This window comes from Buteo buteo, chromosome 19, assembly GCF_964188355.1.
Source record: "Buteo buteo chromosome 19, bButBut1.hap1.1, whole genome shotgun sequence".
NCBI lineage: Eukaryota > Metazoa > Chordata > Aves > Accipitriformes > Accipitridae > Buteo > Buteo buteo.
In genome coordinates, this window is record NC_134189.1 from 9123128 (window position 1) to 9136582 (window position 13455).

The 13455-nt window shown below is 41.1% G+C and overlaps 1 protein-coding gene across 1 annotated transcript in view; it reads left to right on the plus strand.

Annotated features, from left to right (window-relative positions):
* The window catches only part of AGK (acylglycerol kinase), a 37791-nt gene extending 24337 nt beyond the window's left edge, over positions 1–13454 (plus strand). Inside the window, exons 10-15 of the mRNA XM_075050777.1 lie at positions 706–763; positions 3094–3241; positions 4372–4469; positions 6740–6810; positions 11162–11246; positions 12982–13454. Of these exons, the coding sequence (XP_074906878.1) occupies positions 706–763; positions 3094–3241; positions 4372–4469; positions 6740–6810; positions 11162–11246; positions 12982–13119 (598 nt within the window). The 3' untranslated portion in view covers positions 13120–13454. The remainder of the gene's footprint in view (positions 1–705; positions 764–3093; positions 3242–4371; positions 4470–6739; positions 6811–11161; positions 11247–12981) is intronic.
* Position 13455: the final 1 nt, after the last annotated feature.

Here is a 13455-nt window from a genome sequence, read left to right on the forward strand (position 1 = left end):
ATGTTTTTGAGGTTTTATTATTTTACAGACAATTTAATGGCTTGATGGGAGTGGTGTGACAGTTGCACGCCTTAGTAGTTAATGATATACTTAGATTTGCAGTACTCTTGAGCTGATGGTATTTAATGTGCTTTGTTGACCTTCTTTGGTGGAAGACAGTGATCAAAATGTGTGCTAAGCCTGCTTAAATATAGTCACATCTTTAGATTCTATACAATGCTCTATAGCTGGCAGGATTTTTATTTTGTAAAACATTGATTTTGATCTGAGCATCCTTTGGGGCAAATGAATGTTTGCTGGCTCTGTTCTTTTGTCACTGAAGCTGTTGATTTTGATTTGTTTCCTCCAACATCATTCTTTATTGCATATTGTGGAGATGCATCCCACCAGCTGTTAGACCACAGACCTGTAGATCATTCCTAGTTGTGTCACATAACTAGGTAAAATTCTGCTACTGAGATGTTGCGCTGCCTGTAGTGAAGTTTGTGTACTGCATTTTGGTGACCTGTAACTCAGGAAAGGGATGTCACTGCTAAGCTGCTGGTGGTGTGTGGAAACTGATAGTATCACAAACCTGAAGGTTGTAGGAGAGCACTAACTCCACTGGCAAACAAGTCAGTGTGCTCTGACTTCATGGAAGATTTCTCCCTTTCCCAGTATTGACCCCTGGATATCTTAGAAGTTCTATTTGTGTTCTTTTTTCAGGTACTGGTACCTTGGGCCTCTGAAAACCAAAGCAGCTCACTTTTTCAGTACATTTAAGGTAAAGAGTATTTCTGAGGAAAGTGTTCTTGTAGTTGGGAAATTAAAAATGTTTATATAAATTCTCTGCAAGCTTTTGTGAAAGATTCTGGTAACAATATAAAATGGGAGTGACACTTGTTAAAAAAACCTACCAATTGATAGACTTAACTTCTGAAGAGAGGAAGGGCAGGAGGAATACTTAAAAAAATACAATTTCTTTACTGAGGATCTGTTACTGCAAGATCACCAGGGGGAGCCAGTAACCACCTTTGAAACTGGAGAGCAGTAGTGGTGTTGATAAAGTGCTCTGTCACCTTTTCTCAACAGTCTCTCTTATGGTAACATTTCATTCTGATTTATTAGTCTGGCAGAGTGTCTATAATTAGACTGCTCGTGCACGTTGATAATCAGGCTTCCATGTGTAGTAAAATGAACCTGAAGATTAATAGCTTATATCTCACCTTAAACTTCTCTGTTGCTTAAAGTTGATCCTGGAAAGATTAAAATTTGACCTGCATGAAAGGTGAGGCATTTTCATTCACATGCTTTTCCTGTTCTCTGAACATAGAAGGAGCCTCCTGAAAGGCTGTGGAAATACCCAGGAGCTGGTACAATAGATCAGATTGTGCAGTCCAGCCATGCTGTCTGTGATTGTGCCAATGCTTCCTTTATAGGAAGCTCCTGTAAAGGGGAGTTAAACTGTAATGCGTCCATGAAAGATTTTTTTTTTTTTCTCCCTCTCATTCCCATGAAATTTGAGATGATGATTCTGTGTGCTGGCATTCTAGATAGAAACCTATTCTTCACTTTTCCCCAGCTCCTTTCTCGCTTTTGTTGAGTCCTTAGCCTCTGTTAGTGGTAGTGATAGTGGATTTCACTGGTGAGCTATTCATTGTACATTAAAAAGATCTGTTTAACCTGCTGAAGGTTAAAGAGAAGTGCCCCCTTTTTCTGCTATTAAGATAGAAAAGTTGCTACCTGATCTCACCTAATTGTGGTATTCATTGCTTTATGTGCCTCTTATGTTATCATTTTGTTAATTTCTATAAGAAATGGCTCCAGCCTGTTGAGCTTAATATTTTCCTGGCTTGTCTTTGCTGTTGTGCACTTCATCTTTTCTGGGTTTGCTGTAGCTGTCCTTTGAAACAGGGTGACCTGTAGCTGAAAACAGTGTAAGGGGAGAGAGCTCACCTCTGATGTTTGTAGGGGCATTGTTATGACTGTTACCATCTCTTCTAAAATATACTGGCTTAAATTATCACAGCATTGCTGCTTTTCTCTTTAATCATTAATACTTACTGTTTGTGTATTGCCCTGCTGATACAACCTCTGTTTGTCCTGTTTATTATGCAAGTATGATAGTGGAGTCTTTCCTTGCTCTCAGAGGTGGGAGGTGAATTAGCTTAACAACCTGTGCTATATGATCCAAAACTACTTCTAGAGTTTTGTGCATAGAAAAATAATTGTATTGAGTACATGTGGGCTCTTGGCTGGGTTGTTTTAGTATATATATTTAAAAAACAGTCATATTATTCCCTCCATAAGTCCTACATTTTGAGCATTTCAGAAATTATTTTTAAAACAAAATGAGAGGAAATAAACTTTGTCAGCATCTGGAAGTATTTCAGAGCTAAGGCTCCTCTGTATTCCATCAATTTTTGGCACTGGAATCTGAAATACCACCAAGAATAATGTGGGTTTGTTTTTTTGTTTTTTTTCCCCTCAGATGCTTTATAAAGCTCACCTGACTTGCCTTAAGACCTGTTGTATTGCTGTTTATAAGCACCTGACTATAAGATCAGATCTTGATTGTTTGAGTTGTTGGAGAACAAAGGCCTGCTAGGTTTTAGTGCCCCTTGGCTGCACACAGCACTGTAGTCTTTGTCTGTTTGCACTAGACCCAGCTGTGTGGTTGCTCTTTGAGGTTCCCTTTGTGCCATGCAGAAACCAATTGTGTTTTCAGACATTAATGTTGACCTTGCCAGTTTTAGTTGTTCACTCCAGCCAGAAGCAGCTGTGTCACCCTGCCACGCATCAGCGACAAAGAAAACATCCCTTTACCCTCTGCTTATAGAGGGGAAAATACCTCACTTTTGTGTGGGAAGGAGTAGATTAGTAGACTTGGGAAGTGTGGATAATCTTTTTCAAGCTGCAAAAATGTCATCTCGCATATGAATCTGGAGGCTGGAGAGCCATAAAGTAGGCTGAGGCACTGGTGGGATCTGGGTAGCTCTGCAGGAGTACTTGGGAGCACAGAATAAATAGACTAAAGGATTAAACAGAATAAACAGGTAGGTGCTAAACAAGAGTCCCTTTATCTTCTGTCTTTTCTTTCCATGTAAATCCAAGGAATGGCCTCAGAAACGTCAAGCTGCTCTCATGTATCTGGGTCCAACTGAGAGACCTCCAGAAGAGCCAGAGGAGAAACCGTCCAGACCTCCTTTGTATGTGAGGCTTTACAGACGACTTCGGTTGTACTGGTCATCTCCTCCAAAAGGTGAGGTGTGTGTATTTTGGCATAAACTCACAGGCAAGTTTTACTCTTTTAATAGATTGTGGCGGGGGATGTCTGCTTTACTTTTCTGCTCTCTCATTTTTATATTAGTATTATTATTGTTATTTATTTATTATGTATTAAAACTGTGACTTTGTCAAGATACTTACAGTGGTATCTGCCAGAAATGGAACAGAGGAACAGAGTAGTCCTGCCAGCGCTTGTGGTCTCATGAACAAAAGTGCATTTTGTAAAGAACCCAGGGCATTCCCTGGGCTCACAGTTACTTGTCATTGCTATGGAAGCCACCATAGGTGATACTTGGCACTTATGGGTGAGCTTCTTGAAGGCTTCCTCCTGTAGAATGGCTTCTTAGTGAGCTGGCAAGAGAGGAGCAGCCCTTGTTTTCCGGGGTGGGGGGAGTTACTGACACAGAGCAACAAGTGTTACTTAAAATAGAACAATAAAACTTGGGCCATGCAGAAGCCTGAAGTTTCTCCTAGTACATTAAGTTTCTGTAACATAAATTTTCTTGTGTGTGCTCTGTGAGCCTCTCTTGGGTTGGGGTGTTAGCTATACAGTTCACGTGGCAGACTGCAGAAGGAAGGGGAGCGTGTATTTTGCGCAGGCTGGCATGATGCAAAGTCCTTCTCATTCCTTCTTGGCTAGCAGAGGCGAGTCAGACAGAAGCATGAACTAAGTGACCTGTATATGACAACTGAACCATGAAGTTTCCTTCTCTAGAGAATACATGTTACCACAGCATCCTGAACATTGAATTCCTGTTTTTTTGGTAGCAGTGCTTCATACGTTTTCTAAATGTTCCCGTAATACTAGCCCAAGAGATCAGTTAATCCCTGGGCATAAGGACTCGTAGGGCTGTCATGTAATATGCTTGATAGTCTTTCCTGCTACTGTGTGAATGCTGGTGGTATTTTTTTACTTTCCTTGAGTACTCTGAGGCTCTCTTTTCCTTTTTTAAGATTTTGAAGTTCAAAAGAAACAAAGCTAGTGGTCACAATGGGTCAGAGTGATTTTTGTGGCTGGCATCGATGTTCACGCTTCATAGGAGTGAAATGATGGTCTGTGTAATTAGATTCCACTTAATGATATCTTCTCTTCTTGATTTGCAGAAATCCCCCAGGATGTAACCCCAGAGGACTGGGAAGAACTGAAGCTATCCACCATTGAGCTTTCCATTGCAACTCGGAACAGGCAGCTTGATTTGACAGTAAGACCACAGTATAACTGGATTCTAAATGCTGCTTGCCCACACAGTTTTCTTTTCTTGCTAAACTCCCATTTTTGTGTCTATATGAGTAAAACTTACTACCCTATGCAGGGAGGGGCCCATGACTGAATCCAGGAATGGGCAAGTTTCAAAGCTAGTGTAAAAGCACTGGAGACCCATGTAAAACTGGGATGCAGTGGGATCAGGAAGAATTTGTGCAATGAGAAGGTTTCACTAGCCAAACAGAAGCTTTAGGATTGCCCAGGAGAAAACAAAGCATCAAAATAGGTACTACTTTCCTTCTCGACCCATGGGAGAATGATTCTGTTTTTTCAGCTGGTGCTTGAAGGAAGCTGAGCCTGAATGTCTGCCTGGAATTGTGGCTTTTTCTCTCTCTTTTGGCTTGCAGAGCAAAATGTTAAAAAGAACTGGGACCAGAGAAAGGACAGAGGCTACACTGAGTTGAAGGACAGGAAATGCAGGTGGTTGTGGAAGAGTAGAACCAAGGGAGCAAGGGAACTGTTCCTGTCATAACCTTCTCAGCATGCTCATGCTGTTCATTCACTGTTTTAAAACCTGTCTTTGGCTTACGTCTGTGTTTTGGTGCAGTTTTATTGCTGTGAAAGCTATTTGGATAGATGTCAGTCTTTAATTTTACTGGAAAATGCTAACACAGTGATCCTGTACTGGTGAGCTGCTCTTCATTATTTCCTCATGGCTGCAGGAAACCACTGCCACTACACCCAGATTAACAGGAGGTGTTGAACTTACTGTAGTGTGTTTCCTGCTCAGAATTCAGGGTCTTTAAGAACCTGAAAATTTGTGTTATATTGATAAGTTATCTCTGTAGGATCAGACAAAAAAAACCAAACAGGCAAACCGAGTCTTAAAGTTTCCTTCTGTTTTCTCCTTAGAATGTGCCACGTAAATTTTAGTTTCTTCTTCATCAGTGGCTTATGATTTGGACCATGAGTGTCCTAGTAATGGCAGAAGCTAGACAGAAGCTAATATTTGGGTATTTCTTTTTTCAGTGGTTTCTAGATGGCACTTGAACAGAACGGTTTTGGTCGCTGAACTGGATTGGAGTCAGTGACGTAAAGTAAAAACAGACCTACCAAGAACTGAAAAAGTATCTCATTGCCACAGACCAGCCCTTATGTCCTTTGGTATTTGGTTGGATTTGGGGTTTTTTTTCTCCTTTATGCCTTCAAGATGCACTTTAATACTGGTATTGAACAATGAGATGATGTAGGGTTCTCGGGTCTCTTGCATAGCTTAGAGAAATGGACAAGTGTATGTTAAGGCAGTCATACTTTTCTGTTTCTAGAGCTGGAAGTATCTTGATACTGCATCTTGTTTTTTTTCTACAGATGTGGACCCCTTGTAACTGCTTTTAACTCCTGCTCTTGAAGCCATTGTCCCTGTAGCTATCAAAGCTGAACAACAGCTCTCTTGAGTCGATACCAGGGCGTATCTGCTGAGTATTGTCAGCCACTCCTGTCTTTCTGTCTCACCTCAGATTCATGCCTAGGCTGCCCTGTTGAAGAGAAGCTGATAAAGCCAATACAGGTGCAGCTGAGACAGTGCCAAGCCTACCTCTGCAGATACAGCAAAGAAATAAAATGAGTTGTACTAATAGATGCATTTATTTTTACTTTTGTCATTTTGATTGCATCTGCACTAGGACTTTTGCCAGGACAGAAGTGTTAAAACAAATAAATAAAAAATGAATTGCGTCTTAATCAAAGTTGCTTTCCCGGCAAAAGCTTTAATATATACTTTGTTTAAGGGCAGGCTGTGAATAGAAAAGAAGCTACGTAAGGAGTTTAAAGGAATGATATCAAGAACATTTTGACTTCCAATTTGTATTGTTTAAAATTCTCTTACTGTAGTGTTTAGGGGCCAAATGTTGCATCATTTTACTATTGCTTAAATTCATGAAAGACCCATTGATGAGAAATCTTTGTGAACAGATGTAAACCCAAGTGATCTGTTATTACTGTCTTTAGTGTGTGAAATGTAGCAAGAAGCCAAACGTGTGAATCGTTATTTCACTTCTTGTGGTATTTATTGTTGAATAGTCATCAATGAGAAATTACTCTCTCTAATTTATAATCCAGATCTCGAGCTGAGGGAAAAAAGCATGAAATGCATCTTCTGCCTCCTTTTGTGGGACAAAGGACTGGGCATTTTGTGAACATAATGGCAGTATCATGGGTGTGGCATTTTGAAATGTTAACTGCTTGATTTCTGAATCTTTTTTTGCATAGCGCACTGAAGACTTCATGGATATTTGCATTGAAGCAGATACAGTCAGCAAAGGACAGTTTGTAAACAGAGGGTGAGTATGGAAAGGCTGCAAAAAGATGACAGAATCTCTGTATGAGTCGGAACACTAATTCTGAGAAGCGTGCTGGTTTTCTCTGATCTTGTGCTACAAAATTCAGAAGCAGAGGACTGCAAAGGACACCAGTCAGTATGCTTCATGAGGATTACGGATTTTGTTTTTTAAAATTATTACTAATTTTCTCTTTCTGGAAACGAGACAGAGCAGTCTACCTGGAGTTCTTCCTAGCTTCTGAGTTTGTTATACCTTTCATCTTTTTTCCCCATTGCTATTGATCGGTGTTACTTGGGTAATACTGTCATAATCGAGTTTTATAGACAGCCATACAGACTTATCCCCAGAATGTTTTAGCCCTAGCTGCTCAGTGGATTGAGAGGCGGGTCACAGAACTGATATGTTTGTACTAGTGGTACCTGGAATTTTTGAACTCTGATTAGACAGACCCTACTTCTAAGTGAAGACCTCCCTTGACTCGACTCAGTAACTCTTGTAAGAAATTAGGTTTGAGCTGGAAGGACTTTTGGAAGATGTGAATTTAAACAGGGACTTTAATGTGTCGGTGCTGCTTGCATGTGGAGTAAGAAGGCTGCAGGTATGAAGCAGCAGCATGTAGAGAAAAAGTGAACATGTATTGCTTCCTTTGTAATGCTCTTGTTCCTTCTGATCTCTCACCAGACAAATCTGAGCTGCTTTTTCCAGCTCCTCCATACAGTCTCACTAGCAAATGCATTGCATCTTCAGTGCAGTTTTTACCAGCAACAGATTTGCCTACTGAATCTGAATGCTGTTCTGCATGTTACTTTGTCAATACTGTTTTCTAGTCTTAGAGCTCCCTCTAGTGAAATCAATGGGAAGATTTCAACATAGTTTTACCTGCTTGTCATTATACTAATAATTCCTGCATGTATGTCTTGTTTATGATACTAATAGCAGCAGCAGGCCCCTTATTTGAGCATCCCACCAGCCTCAGTGGGTATAGGATCTTCTGATCTATGCATATGTGGTAGGTCAGGTTACCACCTGCAACTGCTTTTAAATTGCATGACCCATGTGGACCATAAGTTGCTTGGGACTGAAATCTGCTTTGAAGGCTACAGAAGGAAAGGAAGAGGAGATTTTCCCATTAGCAGCAAGACAAATCTGGCCTCTTAAAGGAGGGAGGCAAAGGAGATGCTACACTGGGTTGTTAGACACTTTGCTAGCAGAAAAAATGTGGATTAATTTGTGTGATTTAAGGAAAGGGTATTCGAGTGTACACCCACTGTAAAGAATGTCTCCCGTGTGGACTGTGGACATGCTTCACACAGTAGTATGTCTCATTTTCTGACTGCAATTACACTGTCATGCAGAAAAAGCCTCTGATGAGAGTTAACATGCCCTGCTGGCTAGAGCTAATTAGAGGCAGTACCAAAAGCTTTGAGCCGCTGCTCAAGCAAAGTTCAAAGAAACAAACTCTTTTGATTAAATAGTGCCTACAAGTCTGTAGGTAACAAAGAAAGAGAAAGAGGGGTGTATGGGGTGGGGGAGCAGCAGGAAGGACTTGTTAGTCCTACAGAGAGGAGTTGGAACAGAAAAAACATGCCCTGGTTTTGCAAGGCAAAATCAGGGTCTTCGGAGAAGCTCTCCACCGCACAATGCCCTTTGGCAGCTAGGTTTGAATCAAGCCAGTTATTAGGGGCTCCCCATTGCCTAGCACCAACAGGATTTATCTTTGGAAATGTGTGAAGAATCTCTTTCGATTTTCTTCTTTTTTAATGTGTAGTTTTAAACTGCACCAGAATTTGGTGGGTTGAAAAGGTTTTTAAGGAAAATACCTTATCAGTGCAGATATCAAGGGTTTTTGGTTTTTGTTGGGGTTTTTTTTATATTGAAGAGGGTACTGACACAAGCTGATCAGAACTGATGGATCACAAAGGAAGCCACACATCCAGTGGGAAACTACCATGCAGGCTCAGGCAGTGTGTGGTGGGGAGTACATCAGAGTGCTGGTCAGCAACTGCTGTTGGATTTCAAAGGAAGGAGTAGGTCATCCCAGGTGTATAAAAGCACCCTGCGGCTGTGGATCAGACTTCTGTGAACAAGAACATCTGCAGCAGGGGTAGAGCTGATGTTTGAGATAGTGTGGGGGTAGAACAGGGGGTTACACACTAGTGCTTACTAAGAAGTGCTGGAGGGAAAGAGAGAGGGGATGGAAGGTGTAGCACTGGTAATGCACATCCTGGTAGCCAGCTTAGATTCTGTATATGAAAGCATGGAGAGCTGTCACTCCAGGGCACAAATACAGTTACCAGCTACGGTGCAGAAGACTGTTTTTTTTGGTTAGAGAGTCTTACTCTGAATCATTTAACATTGGCCGCTTCTGGAGATGAAAACTAGGTCAAAATTGTGTGGGTTATCTGCAGAAGGTGGTGTGGTTCTTTCTCTGCCTGTATTTTGTGATTCAGCATATGGAGTGGGATAAAACAATCCATTGAAACTGTTGCTGTTAGGCTTTGGTCTTGCTTCTGTTTCACTTTACTGTCTTGCCTTGAGTAAGGAGTGGAATCAAATGGAAGTGATTTCTGATCCTTTTATACTGGGTCACTGGAGAGACAATCACTGCAAGTGGAGTTGTGTCTGTTTGCCTCTATCATTCTCCTTTGGCTGATCTTTAGTTCCATGTCTTGTCTCTTTTGAGCTTACCTTGACCCCATAATTGCATCTATATAGAGCCTCATTTTCCTTCATGGACCAAAGAAATCTACTTGCTTACCAGGGTGCAATATCTAGGACCTTGTCTGTTAAACTTCAAGCAGGTTAAACTTTAAGCAGGGAATCTTGCTGCTTGTTTGTACAGCACTGTATAAACTGACAGTATTGTATGCCATCAATGATTTATAATTTATATTGCCGGGAGGATGTTTAATTCCCTCACATTCACTCATTAATCTTTTAGTATATACATATTTGATTAAAACCAAACTTTCCACAGTTAATATTGCTTCCATCCTTCCCTGCCCTTTCCTTTGGTATCTTAGCTTTTCTTCCTTTGTCTTTGATTATCATCTCCTGTTTCAACCCTCTCTTCTTGTGTTCTTTCTCTGGGATTTTCTGTGATTTTAAGAGGCGCTTGCATTCCTCAGGGCATAGAAGGCTTAGTGTATAGGGAGTTTCTGACATGTTTTTGTGACATCTTTTCCTGGGAAATATTTAAATACAGTCTTCTTTCATATCAGTCTACAGAATAGACAGAAAAGTTGGGGACAGCTGGCATTGCCTGTTGGAGGAATTTCTGTGATAATTCTGCCATGCTTGAGAGCTGTGATACATTAACACTGTAATTCTCTGCTATCCCCTTTGCTATTTGTGTGTTGCTGTCTGTCTGGAGAGGGCCCCAAACTGAGGGGTTACTGCCTGGGGTGCAGTTTACCCTTTGTCAAAGGTCAGCCAAAAGGTTATATGTGTTTTCAGTCAGGAGGCCAGAGGTAGGTCAGTGTACCCAAGAGCTTGTGCTTACTCTGCAGCAGCACATGTTGGGAAAAGGAATCGCAACGCGCTATTCTTTAACCGTTGATCCAGTGACAGGACAGCAACCTAAGTCTTGAAAAAGACCACATGCCACTTGTATTACCAGCTTTCTAAGACAGGCAGCTGCCTTCTATGTGCTCCCATTTGACATCCACAGAAGTAGGGAAGTAGCACTTCTGTAAGTACACTATGTAAATAAGAATCTCACAGGCACCAGAAAAGAAAGAGTAACTGACAAAAATGGATATATTATTTGGAACGGATAAAATGATGATCTGGGGGTTTCTTCACAAGAATAATATAAAAGCAGCTGGTAAGAAACATTATGCTGATGGGTGTTGATGTGAGAAGAGGAGGGGGTTGGTTTGGTTTTTAGATGGTAATTTGGTAATTTTGGTGGTTCAATATAACTATAATTATATCAGGTTTTTTGGCTTAGAGTTGTTTATGTTGCTGGTAAGTTATGTGGGTGCATGGGATATGAGGAGATGGTAGTCATTGCAGGAATTGTACACTTCAGCATGTAAGTGAGGAGCCCAAAACTGTGCTATATGTTCAAATATACAAAACTGTATGTTCAAATATATTCAGTGAGCCTCAGAGTGGAAGCTGGTTGGAGGCTGTCAGTGCATACTGATATGTATTGACTGTAGCAGAACAGGGAATGTCGCTATTTTACTTTCTCACAGTTAAACCCACAAATATTTGTATATATACATAACCTCTAATTTTACCAAATACATAGTGATTTACCAACCCACAATGACATGTCATCCCTAAAGATGGCTGTTTCCGAGAGAAACATCTCCTTACCTTACCTCTCTTTTGGTTTGAACAGAAGTCAGAAGATGCGTGATCCACATATGTGCCCTGAAGGGAGTCAGTACATCCAAGCCAGCAGATGCATCTTGCAACTTCCAGAGGTGAGAAGCTGAGGGAGCTGGAAAACTCTGTCACTTTATTCCCTCATACCAGTTGATGCTGCACATTAAGAAATCCCTACTCCAAATCTGGGAGCTTGATTATGCTGCCAGTGAGACGCTCAGTTCCTCAGTGCAGCAGCTGAGTCCCTGGCCAAGAGACACATACCGGAATTTCCCAAGTGGCCTGTAAACCAGAGGGGGAGCTTCATTCTGCCAGTAAATAGCAGCAGACCTCTTATGTAGACCGCGGTGGTGGTTGTAAAGGGTCTCTTACTCAGGTGTATTGCATATGCACACCTTCTCCTTGGTATTGAAGACGTGTACGTTTTACCCTAGAAGGGGTTGTGCTGTAGAGAAGAAGATAAATATTAGAAGCTTTATGGAGACCAAGGAGGGTGAGACAAGGCAGTGGGGCTCAGATCACTATAGGGAAGTGTCTCAAAACTTAGAATAGATGAGGCTGAAAAAGAAGCCAAAACTGTGTCCACCTATGTAATTTAGATTAGTCTTTTGTTGCCTCTTAGAAGAAGATGCTGTTATTGTGGCCTTGGGGAGGACAGTTTCCTGTTTTTACAAGGATGTGAAATCAGTCTCATAGATAATTTCTATCTTCAAGTGATCTATCATTCAGCAAAATAATTCTATATTAAGGGAGAATAGAATGTGCCAAAAGGTGAAAAAAATCTGTTCCTACCAAGTGAAAATCATGAATTACGATGTCATGATTAGCCAGCATCCCAATACTTGCATCAAACTCATATCATGGCAATTTTGTGATTCTGAAAGAATACTCTGGAGTGCTGAGCTAAGTACAGCTGAGCCATAAGTAAAGGTTGTGGTATAAAATGAGCTGTTCATACTGCAGCTGCTGCTAAGATCTTCAGAGTATGTGTGCATGGCACAAAGCAGTGCTGTTCGACTTCATGACCTACCTCTGATGAAGGAACTGGAGGCAGCTTGGATGAGTCTCACCAGCTTTGCAGAGAAGCGGGATATGTTGATCCATGTGGACTGCTGTACCTCTGACTTCCAGAACCTATGCCATTTTCTCTAACCTGTGCTGTTCTGGTGTATGAGTTCACTTGGAGCTAGTTTGCGTATCCATGTAACATAGCCCTACCTTGAGTCAAGCACATGCAAAGCAGTCACCAAATTTGTTTAGGTAAAGTCAACCTGCCATTTTGATGAATGGTTTTAATCATTGGTGACTTTATCAACGTTAAAGAAAACACTTCTACTGCTGAGTAATTCCTGACCCATGAATTACTTTGCATCTCACGTTTCAGATCAATATAGTAAAACAATACCAAAAGGTGTTTGTAACACAGATTTAATAGGTGTTATTTAACAGGCACTTCTGCAGATTAGCTTGTGTCACCATTGGCAGACCAAGATCTAAGTGCATATAATTGTAGTTCCAATAGCAAAGAATCCTTCAGTAAAAACAATGTGGGTCATTAAAGCCCCCTATCATTTAATTATCACCAATTAGCAACTAAGTGAGGTAACATCTTATGCAACAGACTCTTAATATATTATGTGTTGTGAAGGATAGCTGTCACTGGGGTGTTGAGACCAAATGGGCTGGAAGGCATAGGGAAAGGGACATCTTGTTTAAGACTCAGCTAAGTGTTCAATTGTAGTCTATTAGCAAAATCAGGTAATCGGTATTACAGCATTGCTGAACTAACATGTTTGATGTTTAACCCTGATCAGCACTGTTATCTGTACACAGGACACTGAGGGATCCTTTGGCATTGATAATGAGGAGTATGAAGCTATGCCTGTGGAGGTGAAGCTATTACCCCGGAAACTCCGGTTCTTCTGTGATCCCAGAATGAGAGAACAGATGCTCCATGCAGCAGTACAATGAGAATTCACGTCAAAGGAGCCAGTGTTTACCAGCTTTATCAGGGCCTTTTCAAGGCACGTGAGACCTCACTGACTGGATTAACCCCACCAGACTAATAAGCCATTTGGCTATTTTAATGTGCAAGGTACTTCCATTGGAAGTGGCTGATTTGGCTAGTCTCAAAGGGGTTAAAAATGCAAATGAAAATTCTGAGAAATGCATGTTAACTTGATGGCATCTCCCCCCCCCCCAAAAAAAAGTCATCAGTGTTCCATTTACAGCACTGCAGGCTGAGTGCTGTGTGCCAGATGCTACTGCTTTAATACAATTGTATATTAAAGTAAAATGAAAGCACAC